Below are 18,097 nucleotides of genomic sequence, written 5' to 3'. Positions count from 1 at the left end.
CATTGTTGTAAGTTCAGGTTGGAATTCTAATATTCCTTTTTTCTGCCTCTCAGAGTGGAATGCGACCCTATGTTCTATAGTAATTAATGCTCATCTGAATGTGTACTATCACCTCTCTTAATTTTCAAAAACAATCTAGAATCACCCTGTATAAGACAGAATAACTCCATTATCAATATTTGAAACATCGCATTGATCGATGAATCGTTGTCAAAAGTTCGTACTGTGTAAGATCTGTGTAGAGATTTGTGTAGAGATGAAGATTTTAATAAAAACAGCACTTATTTTTTCATACTGATTTTATTGAATAAGTGTAATAAAAAATAATAAGGATACTACATATTAGGCTGTAAAATGTTAATAACGAAACTGTCTCTGCGTCTTGTATTTAAGAGAACTGATTCTAAATAATCTTGAAACATTTCCCTAAGACACAAGCCATTAAAGAACTAAATGTGTGCAATAAAATTTACAATTAAAACTCTTTATTTGAAGAAGGCTTTCTTCATTTTATTGTTAATTGCACATTTCTTCTACAAACCTCGATGCAAAGCGATCCGATAAGATCTCCAAAAACCCTTTTGCATCTGCTCCACACTTTTCAAGTGTTTCTTGTAAAACGCAGTTTTTGATAGGCTGATAGATCCTGAGGGAAAAAAAGTTAAAGATTAAAATTTCTTATATTCAAAGAGAAAAGAATCCATCATAGGATCGCTAAGATTTAATTTCAAAATTAAACTGTAATTTAGTAATTTAATGCTTGAACATGGTGTAATTTATTTCAGAGTCCTACCTAAATAACTGAATAAAAATATGTAAGGAAAAATACTAGGTGACGATTAAGTAAATTTTGTGGGCTCAGATACTTTTATATGCTCATAAAAATTCTTAGTTAGATGAATTAAAAATCACATGAAATAGATTTCATTAGTTGGTCATATTAAAAAGGAAACAAAGATTAAATTTTCAAGGAGACTTAACGTTGCTTTCACGTCCCTAATTTAAGCACTGTATGGTCATAATTTTAAAGCAAGCCCTTGCGTTCTGTGAAATGACAACGCTTGCCAAATTACTTAAATGACACAAATCATAATAAAATAATGGAAATGCTAAACGACAAAGGTAAAATTTCAAAACTTGTGGCTAATATATTTCTTTTATTTAAGTCAGAAAGCTTCTGAAAGATTTAATAAATACAAGGACATCATTGAATGTTCTTGTTATCCCCGAAATTTGCCTATTGCTTTTTTAGCAAAGTTGTGTTCATCAGACAATTTTGCTTTGACTACAGATGTTTAAATACCATTATATAGAAGAATAGTTACCCTTTGCCTAGACTTGGTTGTTTCGTAGGTACATATATGATATAATATAGATATATATGGTATAAATGATTTCTGAATATGGGCGAAGAGTGAATATTGACAAGAAAAAGGAGAGTTAAAATATGAGATACTGTCATTTCTGTGTAGCACGGGTTTTAGTAGTTTATTAGGCTTCTGTGATATTCGAATATCTAACGGAGATTATTTTGAGAAGACTATTATATGAAACCTGTCTCGTGGTAATCGCTGGCGTAATAATAGTCTTAAAATATAAGGAAAGTCCTACACCTTAGGACAAAATTTAAAGCTGATTCCTGCTAAATGTGAATTATTTTAGTAAGAAGCTATCCAAATTGGTTATCATTTCTACAGAATGTATATAAATAGATCCTTTGAAAATCAAGGTCGTTCATGATTGATATCAGCCTCAAGGTGTTCATCAGTTCAGAAGATGAAATTTCAAAGCTTGATACGAAAAGTACATATATCTTTTCAAAAGCAACGCCCAATCCTCTGCAGGCCGATAATGATAAGCACCAGATTTAATGAAATTTCATAGCTACACACTTTGGTCCTTGGAAATCAATCTATGATACTTTTTTTTTTCTGCTCTACAGCGATCTTTGTATCCATGACACGAATACACATCCATTCCACCAACTGCCTTTTACTGTCAGAGTGAAACAGCCACATTTCATTTCACGTGCTGACTCCATGAAAGCATTCTATGCAATCCTAAAAGAATCTTTACAGATGATCCACACACGTTCTTCTTCATTTGCCCTTGTCAAAAGCCTTGTAATCCAACGAGTACAAATTTTTCTGCATCCCAATCATTGTATTAGAGTTAACGCATATCTTTTTGTCATATTTGGTGCTGCATGATACCTCTCGTGGTGATGCATCTGTCATTTTGAATGAGTTTCTCAGTGACTGATCCGTTTTCATCAGTTGTGATGGTTGTCGGTCTATCTGACCGTGCCTGGGCCAGGATGTCAAATGGTCATCATGTCAAAGCATCTGAAGCCCTTGACATACACTACTTCAATTCATTGCATTGACTCCGTAGACTAATAATACTTTACTGTGAATTGAAGCTGCTGAGTTAGCCTCGGATTTGTAGAAGAATTCGATCGCTATGCTTTGGCCCAATGCATTGCTACGTTGATCATCCATGGTGGTTTACTTGCAGAAACAGATTAATCAAAAAATCAGAAATCAAAAATAACAGAAAATCAAAAATTATGTATACGTAAAGTTAGGGATGGGTAAACTACGTTCCGCGGGCCAGCTCCAGCTCACCTTAAAGTTCTATCCGACCCGTCGCAATTTAAAAAAGTATATTATATTTATATAATATATTTTTGGTATAGCTGTACAATATGAAACATTATATATAAAATATTACTATACATATATATTGTATAAAGCCCACGTGATCGTAGCGGAAAACGAGCTCATGTAAAAGAGGTCTGTTATCTCATTTCACTAACATGTATACTCGCATTTTTAGCTGAGCCCAGTGTCTTTAATTTCTCAGAAAGCGATGTTTATTGATAATCTTCCTAAATGAATAAAATTACGCTTCTTGGCTTTTTTTCTTTTTCTCTTAAGATGGCCTAAGAAAACTGCACTTTGCGTTTGAACGTATATTCCAAGATTTCAATGCCATTCAGTCAGAAATAGATATTTTCACCATGTCTTTCCACGTAGCACTGAAACTGTGCGGCAATCTTGAATTAATTGGGCTACAAACTAACAACTATCTCAGTTGTTTCTCAGTGTTCTAAAATTAGAGTTTTATAAATCGCTACCGAAAACAAATGTCGGTTACTTTAGACTAAAGATACTCATTAAATCAGATAAATGAGACGACTCGCTTGAAATTGGCAGACAAGAAGTTTCTTTTTAGGCATAATTTTATTTCAATTATTTGCAACAAACCGCTTCATTACAAACTCATTTTCATTTTAAAAATATTTTAAAACTACTGTTCTAATCACAGTCTCGCGATAAACCGAGGCGTTGTTACTCTTTTTCAAATAAAGTATTAACTGAGGTAATTTAAGTGGCGCAACATTCTCCCCATTTGAGTTTTAGTGAGTTTTAGAACCTTTGGGAGAAAACTCAATATAAGCGTTAAATCTAAACTCTAAAATACATGAAATATTCGAAATATAAAATGTCTATTTCAAGTTAATGTTCACATTATTCGAATGTTCTGTAACTTCTAAAGTGTACAGCCTTTGAATAGGTCTGAGTAAAGGTCCTTTACAAGTTTTCAATTTCACTAGTCTTGGACGCCCGTCTCTCCCAGGAAAGAGTTCGATCAATCTTGCTAATGGCTAGTGAATTCGTTTTTATCCTCTCTACCAATCAAGACGATGTCTCTAAGTTTAATTTGCTCCAGGTTTTTAGGGATTTATGAACGTAAAAATCCCAAATACTCAGTTCGAAATCTTTCTTTCAATCTTTCTCTCAGTTTCTGAACATATCTGTATCGTTTATTGATGTCGGATTTATCGATTTTGTCTAGGTCGGGCACATCATTGGTAGGGAAATCTTGAAGGAACGAAGAGGGTGTCAAAATTCTTAAATCTGGTTCTTCTGATACGTATGTCAAAGATCTATTATTCATAATTGATTCACACTCACGAGAGTCAAGAGTTCTTCTTAAGTCAGAGATGAACGTCCTAAGTTTTAAGTATGCCTAAATTTTAAATATGTCTTTCCCAGAATCCTCCTCACCATGGAGCAGCAGATGGTGGGTTGAACTTCCATTTGATTTGACTAACTTCAAATTCTCTTTGAATTTTTGTCAAGCTGTTTTAAGGAGAAATTTAAGCCTGTGAAATTAGTTCCATTGTCTGAGTATAGAGGGGATATTTTACCTCTTCTCGCGATAAATCTTCGCAACGCTTGAATGAAAGCATTTGTACAAAGAGACGGTATTAATTCTAAGTGAGCAGCCCTATATACAGCACAGGAGAAGAGTACAATCCAAGCTTTTTCATCTGACTTAGTTATTAAGGGTCCTGTCAAGTCCACACCTCACACTTCAAACATAGCTGATAATCTAGTGCGATATGGAAGCAAAGAGAGAAATAGCACTTTAAGATTCTTCGTTTTTTGTCTTTTACAGGTGACACAGTCTTTAATGATGGAGCGAATAGTTCTCCAACCTTTTATGATCTAAAATCTCTTCCGTAAAATTGTTAGGAGAATGGATGTTCCTACATGTTTGTTGACTAAGTGTTCAATAAGTCTTTTAACTATTGAAAGTTTTGATGGGAGGACCAAAGGAGCAATGAATTCAAATGTTTCATCTTCGTTGGTAAGTCTGGACTTTAATCGAATCATGGTCTGTGAAAACTTGAAAATTTTGTAACGATTTTTTACCTTCTTTGTCATACATACACTCCCTTTGTTCTAAACGTAGAAGTGTTTTCTGTGCTTTTAAGATTTCTTTTTGAGTTAGATCAGTGTGTTTCCTTAAATGTATAGCTTTCGGTTGAAAGCGTAACACCCATGCTAAGACTCTTATTAGTTTTGAAAACTTGGAAATTCTGGATGCTAAATAAATTACAGTGGATTCAAATCCTACATTGCTAGCTGAGACAACAGTTCTCCGTTTCTCGTTTTCATTCAACTTCCTCTTCATTAATATTTTCTGTTGACTTAGGCTAATCTTCTTTGTAATACTTCAGCCATTACGGTCCTAACCACCACTCTGATCTCAGTAGTTGTTTAACTCCACATCCTCTAGAGAGAAGATCGGCAAGATTCCGATTTCCCGGAACATGAAACCAATTTTCAGGAGCGGTTAGCCTTCTAATTTCAGCAATTCGGTTGTTTACGAATACTGACCACTGTTCCTGTCTCGTAATCCAAGTTAACACTGCCGATGAGTCTGTCCAAAAGTAATTATCAATATTTTGATTTTCAAACTTTAGAGCCTGAATCATAGAATCAAATAATCTCGCACCAATAATAGCTGCCATCAGTTCAAGGCTAGAGATAGTTATTCTTGATTTAGCTTGGAATAGCTGCACCTTTACAGTACTATCAGAATATTGGCATATTAAAAATATATAAGCAGAATAAGCTGTCTGGCTTGCATCAACAAATGTATGAAGGCTCAAGTTCGATTCTGCCGTGATTCCTAACCATCTTGGGATCTTAATATCACTTAAACCATGTCAATAATTAAACTGTGAAGGAAACCTCTTCTTTATATCAAAAATAACTTCTGAATCCCAGGATTCTTTAGTCTTCCAAGTTTCTTGAAGCAAAAGCTTAGGCTGTATTAAAGCTAGAGCAAGAGACCTAATCGGATTAAAGAATCGGCTTATAAGGGACAAAATTCTCATCTTTATTAACATTTCTGATTCTGCCAGTTTCAAAGATTGAGAATAGATTTTTAATGTGTCAGAGTCTTTCTCCCACATCAGTCCTAAAACATGCGCTTCAGAACTTGAATGAGGGCAAATAGAGGGTATGTGGCTCTCCCCACCTGTCAGGTCAAATTGGCATTCTTTCATAACCCCTGTGGCTTTCATTATAAATGTTTCCAATTCTGGCACATTCCGTACACTCGTAACACAATTATCTACATAAAAACTGTTTCGAAGATTTACTAATAGTTCTTCCGAATATTGTAGCTTGAACGTCTCTTGAGACAAATGATGATGAATGAATGCCATCAATACAAAAGGTGTGCTAACTCACTGTACTAACTGTAAACAGATATATCTTAGGTGACAAGTGTAGAAATTATCGGGAATTAGATGCTTATGATATCTTATTTTCATTAAAATAGAACAACTAAATATTTTTTAATTGTTTTAGAAGAGGCATTGCTTTGCTGTGATGCTCTTCGTTTCCTTAATGAAAAAACAAATTTATGAATTACTCTTTCATTTTTGAATAAATGAATAAAAATTAATTACTGATTTAACGTGAAATTAATATCTGATACTTACTCTTTTTCTTTCTAATTAACACACCATTAAAAATTTGGCTTTCTAAAGAACTAAAATTTCTCAAATTATTTTCCTTCAATTTAGTTGGTTCCTTAAAACGAATTTTTATTCCCTAAAATGGAGTTTTATTACCCTAAAATGCACTTCCTAAAATGTAATTTTGAATGCCTACCTTGTTTAACGATTAAAGTTCTCATTTGAGACTAATATTTTAGTTGTGAATTGATTTATTAGTTTTGTTTTGTTTTAATTCTTCGTTTTTAATTAATGTTCTGTTATGCAGCTTTTATCTCTCAGTTATCCATTTCTCCTTTATAGTTGTTACATCATTGCTGCATACTATTAGTTAAGGTTTTTATGTCGCTTGCTGGAATTCAGGCTCTTCTCTATTCGTGAAATGGTTGGTATTAGTCACTGTACTTTCCGCAGTCTTATAATTTTAAATATGATTTTCATAAGGCAAATTTCTCTTATTTACTTTTTCTTTGAATAAATTTAATATAGGGCAAATTTCTCTTATTTACTTTTTCTTTGAATAAATTTAAGATAGATAGAAAATATAAATGATAATTTTATTAATCGTGTGCCGTTAATTTAGGTATATTTAACAGTTACGCAATTAATTATATTATAACATAAATGCATAATGAAATACAACTTACAATGTTATTTAATCATACTTACCGACATAATCTCTTTGCTAAATTCTCATTATCCCATTCTCCTATGCTGTTATTCGATTTCTCATCAGTTTCAGCATTTAGAACATTCTCGATGGCGTTGAGAGCACAGCTGTGATATAAATTGCGAGAGTTTCGTAAACAGGAAACGTGTCGACGATATTCTGCAAATAAATACATTTTATCGATTTCAGTTTCAGATTTCTCTTTTGATAGTAAATCTTCAATGCTCACTAAACGTGCGACAGATACTTTGTAAATATAAAGAGTTTCGTCTCATATTCTTCAATCACATTCAAAGCTTCAAGATCGTGACTGCTTTCATGATCATATGATGGAGACTAATTAAACTAAATATATTAAATATAGTAAAAATGGGTGAGAGACTAATTTCCTATATACAATGAAATATAGATTTTATATTGGTGCTGTGTTCTACAAAATTGGGCATCAGTTTAAAAAAATAAAGTAGAAATTAAGCAAGAGAATAGTTTGCTATATACAGAATGATATACACCGACGAGCCAAAACATTATGACCATCCCCACATTTTCCAGTGAACTCGACTGGATGACACGTGATTAAGTGGGAATGGTATTTAACTGCTGCTGGAGAAGGTAAGGAATCAGTTTATCCTGCAGTTCTTAGTTAAGGTTCTCCCATGATGTATTGTATGTGTGTCTACCCTAGCCGGGTTATATGAAGTGCCAGTAATGGCTGGATAAAATTCCAGCTGAAACTGTCATGAAGGATAATATCATAGTATCTACACAATTCATCATAATAATCGGTGTTAGTTCTGTATATATATTATTCTCATTTTTATTATTACGTGTTTAACCAAGATTTTATATTTACTTTATCATTCCTGACAAAGCGAAACAGACTTTGTTCCTTCCAAAAGCAGGTATAGACTTTGTTCTTTCCAAAGCAGGTATAGACTTTGTGTATATATATATTTTCATCTCTCGTGTAAGCTGTACTCGACCTCCGGTTAGAAATATCAAGGAAACGACCTTCAAGATCTGCTAAAATTTTGAGGAAATTCATTTTCTCATACTGTATATATTTTTTATTTTTTCGTATGCATTTACTGAATAATCGTTTGTCCAGAAAAATGCCATGTACATAGAAAAGATTGCCTCACGATTATTCACGCAACAGACGGTGTCACATGAGATAGCTTCAAGCTTATTAGCTTATCCTACAGCTCAACAGATGACACAAGAGATCGCACTTTTCAAATTCTCTAAGTGAGTTCTAACACTACTGCGTATAAGTAAGTTCCATCAACTGGATTCCACTCACCGGTTTTTAATACCATTTATGAATCAACAAATATATTACCAAAGGCTCTCACCGGCCGATCGCCTCTTACTAGGGATGACTATGACCTATTGTATGGAATCATTCTTGTTCTTACTTTTGCGAGTGAGGGAAAGGCTGCTGATGTAAGCGAATTTGATAAAGGGCAGATTGTAATGGCCCGAAGACTCGGTACGACGATCTCTGAAACTGCACGATTGGTATCTGCCAATTGGAAACTGTACGATTGGTAGCTGCCGCTGTTAGTATTGATACAAAGTAGATAAATGACGGTGAACCAGCAGTTTACGCCAGGTTGTTGCACGTACACGCGTCGTCAAAGAAAAAAAGAATTCAATCAAGAGGGAGACTGTTTTGCTTGGTACAGCAAAATCGGCTTCAAACAGTAGCTCATCTAACAGCCTAATACAATGCAGGTTCAAACGCAAGTGTTTCGGAACACGCAGTTCAGCGGACACGGTTGGATATGGACACTGCAGCAGACGTTCTTCTCGTATACCTCTGTTGACCAAGCGTCATTGTCAACTACGCGTACAATGGGCCCGGGATCATCGAGACTGGGCCATGGATGAGTGGAACACATTTGCCAGATCGGATGAATCACGATTTCTCATTCATCACGTCGATGGTGATGTAAGGGTATTCGTCTTCCAGGCTAACAGCTGCTTTCCGCCTGTACAGAAGGTCATATACAATCTAGCGGTAGAGGTATATGCTTTTTAAGGGACGTTCTCATGGGCGGTTGTGAAACTCTTAGTTGTGGTAGAACAGGCCATGAAAGCTGTGGACTATCTGGACATAACATTGCGGATCAGTTGCAACCTTACATGGCGTCTGTCTTCCCAACTGGAAATGGAATCTTCCACCAGGACAAGCTTCGTGTGACAAGGCTCAAATTGTGTTGGAGTAGTTCGATGAGCATAAGGAGTAGCATAAGGATTAAGGAGTTTTGAGTAGTTCAAGAAGCATTCCAATTAATGTTCTGGTCACCTAACTCGTCAGATCTTAAACCGATAGAACACATTCGTGATGTCATAGAGCGGCAACTCCGAGCTCAAACACCACCATGTCGGAATATCTCAACAGTGCGTGATTGCTCCTTAGACATTTGGTACAACCGGTCTGCAGTCATTTACCAAGAACTTGAGGCATTCATGCCTTCTAGCATCCATGCAGCTGTTTTGCAGGCCAGAGGTCGCGCAATACGTTATTGAGTAGGTGGTCATAATATTTTGGATCTTCAGTGTATGTTGTCGAGTTGATCGTCCATGATGGCTTACTTGTAAAAACCGGAAATAAAAATTAGGTAATGGTTATTTAATAAAGAACAAACTCTTTTATGATATCTGGTATAAAGTAAATATTCCATGTTTCTAGAGTTTTCTACAATCGTAGCCATCATATGCAATCATAATCATCATATGTTAGGTCATTAATTTAAACAAATCATATGTCATTAATTTAAACAAATAAAATAGAAATGTGTAAGGTAATAATTGTTTAGATATATGATGAATGAAATAAACCAGAGCTTCCATTTTTATGTTACATTCTACAAGATACAATCCCGATAACACGGTAGTAACTGATTTAAACAAATAAAGCAGAAATGGATAAGAGAAATTTAATATATACATAACTGAAATAAAACAAAGCTTTCACATATGTGTTTTGTCCAACAAAATATCATTAATATCCAACGAAAAATTTCGGTTAACCATGTAAGAAAAATTATTTAATTGATTAATTTGACTACGAATTACGAGAGCGCTGTTTGCTTAAAATGAAGAAAAAAATTAGAAAAATACGTAGAAATTAAATAACTGATGAATGGAATTAGAAGTAATACCGTATTGGAAGAAAATTACGGACTAAACCTGCAGATCTCTAATATAATTAGAATAACAAAGACTATGTAATTGGTTTTCAATAAACATCTTCATTTATAGCGTATTTTATGCCTTAACCGTAACTGGTTAAAGAAGTCTTCAAGTTTAACATTTGATTGTTTATTAGTATAATACTGCGAATGAAAAGTTTATTTTGCAGTTATTCAGCTATGTTTCATAAAAATATTTAATCAAGTTCTGTATCTGAAAGGATAATAAGAAAAGCAGAAAGTAATCAAATGCGGAAAGCAGCTTTTGTTGCAAAATCACAAAAGTTTTACAGAAATCCACAAAATACAATGTGAAAAACAGCAGATAAATTACTGGATATTCGAGGAACTAAAATTACCTCAGTCTACTCATTGGTTTCAATGACCTCGTTTCACTCATTTTAGGATATAAACAAATTGCGAATATTACTATCATTAAAATATTTATTTTCTTGCGTAATATGCGTTATGAAGTGAAATAATGCATTACCAATGAATGATTAAATTTTAAATGGAATACGTTTTATGTGTAAGTTTCCTAAACTATTAAGCATATAAAAATTATCATTTTATGTTTATTTAAGATAATATGTAATTTAGAAACAGATTACTCAGTTATAGTCATGTGTTAAATTAGTACGTAATCCGTTGATCCTTTTTGCAGTACGTTATTTGCCTTTACAACACTTCCCGTAAAATGCTACAATTGTTGTTTGCTGGATAAGCAGAGCACACTCACCAATTCTTAGATAGATATCCCTCCAGTACTTTACCGTAAACAAATAAACCAAACCAAACCACTCACTAATTCTGGATACTTATCACATTTTTTATGTCTTTGCAAAATTTTGAAGCAGTTATCGTGAAGAAACACTTTCTTCACGATAATTGATATGTTCCTGTCTGAGTTTCTCTGTTAGCTTTAAACTGTTTTTTCTCTTTAGTTTAAAAGATTAGTATTTAAATGACAATTCGCCAGGAAGTTACAAGACACTATAAAGGCAATTCTCCCGCATTCCTAGCGAGCCTTCGTAGTGTAGTGGTTCTGCACGCTGGGCCAGTATCCAGAGGTCAGTGGTTCGATTTCTGGCGAAGGCGTTGCTAATTTTTCATGTTTTCCTGCTTCCAAAAATATCCTAATGTCTCTACAACACTTTTAGAAACATTCTCCCTTACAATGGCTCTTCGTGATTTATCGATTTTCCTTGACATTTGTATCTAGATTTGCAATTATCTAGTTTTTACTGAAAGATAATTAGTTGTTCATGTAAAATGTTTTCAGATAAGGTATGGAAACGTTGCTCATTTTTGGTTGAACTCTAATCGAATGACAAAATCTCAAGCGCATCTTCATAATTGTCGTATCCTCATTATTATTTTGTTCACAATTATCACCATCTTCTGATCGGTTTTAGCCAAAAGAATCATTGATAATTCGCTCATGATCATCTTACACAATAAATTTTCCTATGCTTCTCTAATTCAGACCCTGTCTAAATACAAACATGGAAGGACGTAAATCCTGTATCTTCCAGATTATTGGGGTTAAAATATGTTTTGTGTTCAATTTCTAATATATAGTATTCTTGAACAATCGAAAATAGTGAATCAAAAAAATAATGTTTGCAGAAAAAAATGCCCAGTAAATTTTAAAATTGCAAGACACATTTAAAAATTAGTATTTCTCGACTTAGTAGTTGATTTGTTGTTGTCGATGCTGTAGAGAGATGGTGCTATGAGGGTAATTTTGGCGTTCCTTGCTGTTCTGTAGACTAGGATAGAATTTTAGGTCCGTTTGTTTGTAACTTGAAGCTTCAGCAGATCAGAACAAAAGCTACCTTTTGTCTTGAACATTAATGTTTCAGTTCTGTGATTACAATTAATGTTCTGGTCACCTAACTCGTCAGATCTTAAACCGATAGAACACATTCGTGATGTCATGGAGCGGCAACTCCGAGCTCAAACACCACCATGTCGGGATATCTCAACGGTGCGTGACTGCTCCTTAGACATTTGGTACAACCGGTCTGCAGTCATCTACCAAAAACTTGAGGCATTCATGCCTTCTAGCATCCATGCCTTCTAGCATCCATGCAGCTGTTTTGCAGGCCAGAGGTCGCGCAATACGTTATTGAGTAGGTGGTCATAATATTTTAGCTCTTCAGTGTATGTTGTCGAGTTGATCATCCATGATGGCTTACTTGTAAAAACCGGAAATAAAAATTAGGTAATGGTTATTTAATAAAGAACAAACTCTTTTATGATATCTGGTATAAAGTAAATATTCCATGTTTCACCTTTAGATATGAAAGTTGAGATATTAATGTTATGGGCTGTCTGCTGTGTATTTATGCGAATGAAGATATAGCAAATTAACTTGCTTAGCTACATAACTGCGAAATGCATTTGAATACTAAAGGTCCTTGATGTATATGTTGGACTTTTTTAATTTATTATTACTTTATTTGGCCTTTTCTCGTTGTCTCATTTTATTCAAAATTTCACTCTAAACTTGTTCACCTCAGAGCAGAATTGCTGTTTACCCAGATAAAAATAAGCAGGGAAAAGAAACTGTTCTAAATTAAACAGACTGATTAAATTTTATGAATCCAAAATGTGAATACTTATCTTACTTACCAGATCGGAGATCCGAATTTTCATCACACAGTTCCGCAAAAGTGTCTTTAAAGCCACCAATAAGCATTGTAAATGTTTGATAGCCCTTCCGATCGCAAATGGATAAATAATTTTCTTTGCATTCAATATCTTCTATAATGTCACTGTAATATAACATAAAACATCGTGAGAAACACAAAAGCATTACGATTGTGATTTTCTACCGTTAAGAGGGCAATAAATATTGAAAAGTTTAGGGTATATTCTATTTTTAAAATGTATTGTACGAATAAATATCGTGATGATTCAGTCTTTCTGAATTCACAAACTATCATAATTGGCATGCAAAAATTTCTACAAATTAGTTGCTCATGCAAAGCGTTTTCAGATAACGTATGGAAACTTTGCTCACTTTTGGATGAACTTCAATCAAGTGACAAAATCTCAAGTGCATCTTCATTACTGTCATATCCTCATTATTATTTTGTTCAAAATTATCACCAGCTTCTGATCAATTTTAGCTAAAAGAGTCCTTGAATATATTCTTCACATTCTTCTTATGAAAGAAATTTTCCTATGCTTCTCTCATTCACTCCGTCTCTAAATGCAAACATGATAGGACGTGAATCCTGTAGCTTTCAGATTATTTGCATTAAAATATGTTTTGTGTTTCAATTTCTAATATATAGTATTCTTGAACAATCGAAAATAGTGAACAAAAAGTAATGTTTACAAAATGCTTGGAAATATGTCCAGTAAATTTTAAAATTGCAAAACACATTTAAAAATTAGTATTTCTCGACTTAGTAGAACTATTTGTTGTTGTTGATACTGTAGATAGATGGCTGTAGATAGACAAATTATCATAATTGGCATTCAAAAGTTTCTAAAGATTCAAGAAAGAAATGATAACTTATCCCGAGAAGGAAAGTATAATTGTGTATTTTATAAAAGTTATTATAGAAGTTATTATATATTATTATATGTTACAGATATTTTTACAAACAGGTAATACAAATCAACATTATTAAAATTTAGAACTTTTATCGATGTATAACTGAAGTATTTAAATTAATTTCTATTTTAAAAATTAGAGTTTACTTTTTTCCTTGAATACATAAGTAATTTTTTATTAGTTAAAAAATCGTAAAATTGTTATTTATGCAAAAATCCGATCTCATTTTAGCATTTGATTTGAAATAGAAAATTCAATGCATTTCGAGATAGAATACGCAGGATTCCCCTTCTTCACAATATAAAAATATTTCGCTTCAATCTCCTCGACAGAGATAGGAACGCATAAATCTCTAATCAAATATCTCTAAATAATCTAAATATTTCTATAAAATTTACCTGCAGTGAGTCTGTAGCATTTCTTCATCAAAGAGCGTTAAACCTGCTTCTATGAACGGTTTATTGGGACAAGAAGAATGGATGTCTTCTTCACAAGATATAGTAGCAACTGTTTGCCTGAAAACTGAGAAATACACACACAGAACGTAAATGGGATTTAAAATGTGCTTAACATATATCGCCTTTTAATACATTTAAAACTTTTATTTTACTTCTACAGGCAAATAAATTACTCTGAAGTTCAGACAATATCAATGATTTTACTGAAAATTCAAGCAGCAATTCCTTTGGCTCTGTGAGACAAAATGATTCATTCAGCTTCTTAATACTACATGCGATCTATTCACATGTCTGTTTACTTCTTATTACAGCTGTAGTCTTCAAAATGTATTCTGTGGAACACTGAAGTTCCGCAAATCAAAATTTGAAGATATTTTCGACTGCATATGAGTCTCAGAACTAAATATATAAAATAATTAATAAACTGTATATTATATTTGTTTCTGTTGCTATTGTTACGTAAATAACATGAGATATATCTTAATTTAGAAGTCAAACAACAAAAATCAGCGTTATATTTTCAGCTTTAATTTTTGCATCTTTTACATCAAGTACACACGTTATTCGTACATCTCCAATCCTTTTAACCATACGTCTATCAACAGCCATACCTTTTTTGTGTACGGCAAAGATTCCACGAGGGAAAAAGATATTTTATTGTTCTCAGAGTTGACAATGTTTAGGATCTTCTATGTTATAACCTTAAAATACAGAAGGTGTTTACACATTTTTAGAAAATTTAGATAAAGAATTTATAAAACCAAATTTTGGAATGAAAATTTCTAGTAACAAATTGTTATTTTAAATGAGAAATTCTCCTTTTTAGAATAGTTTTTTTTAGAATAGTTTTAAATTTATTCTTCTTTCAAAATGTCGCATGTAAAACGCTGTGGATTGAAGTATATATTTTTGTGCTTTCCGAAGAGAATTCTGCCTATTCTATTGGTCGAAAACATTGTGAAGTGCATGGTATTAAAATTTCTAAATACAAAATAAGCAAAAGTTATTAATCAGAAAGGAAAAAACCGCATGCAAAGAAGACTCTAAACAAATACCCGAAAAACGCAGTACTTTTTCAAATGTTTCTAAAGCTAAATTGTTGGTAGCAAGAAAATATCCGCCGGGGGTGAAATCAGTCACAAAATCTTTAAATACATCTGTAGCCTCAATAAATAATATAACAAACTAAGATTTACCACTTACATTTAAAATGCGTAATTTTCATCAACTTATGTAGAAGCATGTGTCTCAGCGCAGAAAATTTTGTAGTATCCTTTATGAAATTATTTAACGGAAGATGAATGAAAATACACAGTGACCCTCGATAAAGCATGGGTTTACCTCAATGTCTCATCTCAACAGGAAAAGATCTATTTATGATCCAAAATGAAGAGAAAAAAATATACAAGTCTGGGTCCGTCAGTGTAAAGAATATTCAAGTAAGAGTGTAAAGTCATTAGGTTATTTTGATGCAAGAGACGTGAAAATGTGCACTACACTCACCGGGACTCGAACTCTGCAACACGCGTCGAGTGGGCTCGCAGTTCACTACGAACGTACGCGAAAGGGAGAGAAAAAATAACTTATGAGGGATTTACGATTGTCGCAGGTTTCTTAAAAAAATTAAAATTAAAAATATTAAAATCAACTCAGCACACTATCAAGAGAAAGTTTTACATCCGATATCTATAGAAGAAATTCCATTTTTTTATCGGAAGAAATTGAAGAGTAAAACATTATAAGGGCAAAGCAACAAGTCATACTTCAAAAAGTACCACTACATTCCTTGAAAAAATGAAGACTAATATTGGTATTGCATATATATCAACGAATTCTTAAGAAGTCCCCTGATGTTTCCCCTACGGACTATTGCGTCTCTTGGAAAAAGATCTTTCTAGTCCCAAACCCACCACAATTAATACACTAAAAATTAGCGGAAGAGGAATGAACATCAATACCGCTGGAAATTTTACGAAAAGCCCATTTATTATAGAAATCACGATGCTGACTTATAGTCCAGAAAAAGACTATCAGACTGAACATTTAAAAAAACACTCTTTGCATTTTAAACATTAATTAAACGGCCCCGAAATTCTTCTAAAAATGTGTAAACACTCACTGTATTTAGAGAGATGCTAACTTTTAATTTTTGATTAAATTTGATTATTTCCACCTTAATTAAATAAATAAAGCGTATTAACTAACTACATTCACAGTTTTTTAATATATTCCTAGCTCTCAATTCAAAACTTTTTGAAAATTGAGAATTAAGCTTTCATTTACCACCATTGCTGCTTAAAAATATGTAACATGGAAAAAACGTGATAAGTTTCCTGCTAAATTTTAGATCCCATAAAAGATTAAAAAAATAAGAGCTTTTTTTTAATCTTTTATTTAATCTTTTATGGATGTATTTTCTCATATTGTATAATTTCTTTTAGCTTGCTTGCCACAAAATCTTTAAAAAGTAAAAAAACATTTTAGAATTTAAACTTCTATACATTGTTTATTTGACAAAATTCACATATTGGATCTTCATGAAAGCACTGGGTTATCTTATTTAAATCAATTATTTTTTTGATTTCACATAGTAAGACAGTTATTTCAAAAATAATTTTTGAGAGAATAATTTTGAAATTATTTGCTTGCGTCCATAAAACAAAATTATTTTTAATTTCATGGCGATTGCAAATGCTCTTTTATGAGCATTTCTGATTTCTTTTAAATATTCTGACGTGGTAACCAGAAAAGGTATACTTAGGGGATGGCAAACATAAAAATACTTCGTAATCACTTAAATCGTAATATTTAATATATTTAACGTTATATATTATTTTTAATGAATTTATGATTATGCAATATAAATGCATTCATTTGGGGAAGTGTATTTCTAAGCTGAATGTGGGTTTCCAGATTTAGATCAAATATTTTTTTTTCCAACAAATCTCAAAAATTGCTGCACATAAATACTTCTTATTCACAAAAAGTTTCTGAAATAATTTCACAAAAAATTATAAAATATATGTAACAAATATAAAAATATATAGTACGTTTAGATATCTTGCGTAGAATTGTTTCTTCATAATATATGTTCTTTCCAAAGGCATCATAAATATAAAAATACTAGTGAAATTCTAACTGTAACTGCATCTGTACGCACGGTTAATAAAGTAAACGGTTATTAAAATGTAGACCATATACTCCCAATTATCTGCACGCATTTATGGTAAATCATTTTCATATAGAATTTTTAATTCTAATAATTTTTTAATAATTAATTAAATAATATTTTAGCTTATTTATTATTCAATAACAAAGGATGTAAATACTTATTTTCTAAGGAATCATACATACCATTTAAAATGAATGCACAGTATATGATAATTATGTAAAGCTCCATGAGTTCTAAAATATTAGCAAGGCAATTTCAGTATGGCAGCTGTAGAAATGAGCAAGAATTTACGTTGTTATTGCATTCGGCGGCAGACTGCTTTCATCATAATCAGGAAGGAAATTTCAAATAAAGTTTCCAGTCAGTGTCCCTGTTGGCAACAGTTTCCTGATTACTGTATCCTCAATTATATTGATTTATCAAGAGCTTGTGGGCAGAAGAATTTGCGAAGGTCAGAATTTTACCTAATGCAAAAAATAAATAATTAAATAACTTAATTTTCCAAAATATGTAGCTCTTATTTTTTATGACAGCATTCTTATGACATTTATGACATAATTTAGGACAGCTTTGAAGGCGTTAAAGATTACATTTCTACTTAAATAAAATTCAGAGACTTTGTTAAAATGTTGAGGGGAAATTTGAGAAACGGGAGGAAATACGCAAGTAATTTAACGGTACTTTCAAAGAAATGGAAAGAAGCA

The 18,097-nt window shown here is 32.6% G+C and overlaps 1 protein-coding gene across 1 annotated transcript; it reads right to left on the bottom strand.

The window, feature by feature from the left end:
- Nucleotides 1–281: 281 nt before the first annotated feature.
- LOC118201660 (uncharacterized) lies at nucleotides 282–17,857 on the bottom strand. Its single transcript, XM_035373799.1, has 5 exons — nucleotides 17,576–17,857; nucleotides 14,162–14,285; nucleotides 12,830–12,972; nucleotides 6,992–7,151; nucleotides 282–646 (listed from the first exon to the last, which is right to left on the bottom strand). Exons 1-5 carry the CDS (start codon nucleotides 17,619–17,621, stop codon nucleotides 517–519), a joined length of 603 nt encoding a protein of 200 aa, XP_035229690.1. The 5' UTR covers nucleotides 17,622–17,857; the 3' UTR covers nucleotides 282–516.
- Nucleotides 17,858–18,097: the final 240 nt, after the last annotated feature.

Source organism: Stegodyphus dumicola, chromosome 4 (genome assembly GCF_044657685.1).
Source record: "Stegodyphus dumicola isolate Sdum_Otavi_A_Nest chromosome 4, ASM4465768v1".
Classification (NCBI taxonomy): Eukaryota; Metazoa; Arthropoda; class Arachnida; order Araneae; family Eresidae; genus Stegodyphus; species Stegodyphus dumicola.
This window is presented reverse-complemented; position numbering and strand designations above follow the sequence as displayed.

Excerpts from the sequence above, each read along its gene's own strand:
- LOC118201660 (XM_035373799.1), bottom strand. The coding sequence starts at position 17,621 with ATGGAGCTTTACATAATTATCATATACTGTGCATTCATTTTAAATG. Across the intron at positions 14,286-17,575 it reads CTGTGCATTCATTTTAAATG|TTTTCAGGCAAACAGTTGCT; the intron begins GTATGTATGATT and ends TGTATTTCTCAG. Across the intron at positions 7,152-12,829 it reads AAATTCGGATCTCCGATCTG|AATATCGTCGACACGTTTCC; the intron begins GTAAGTAAGATA and ends ATTTATTTGCAG.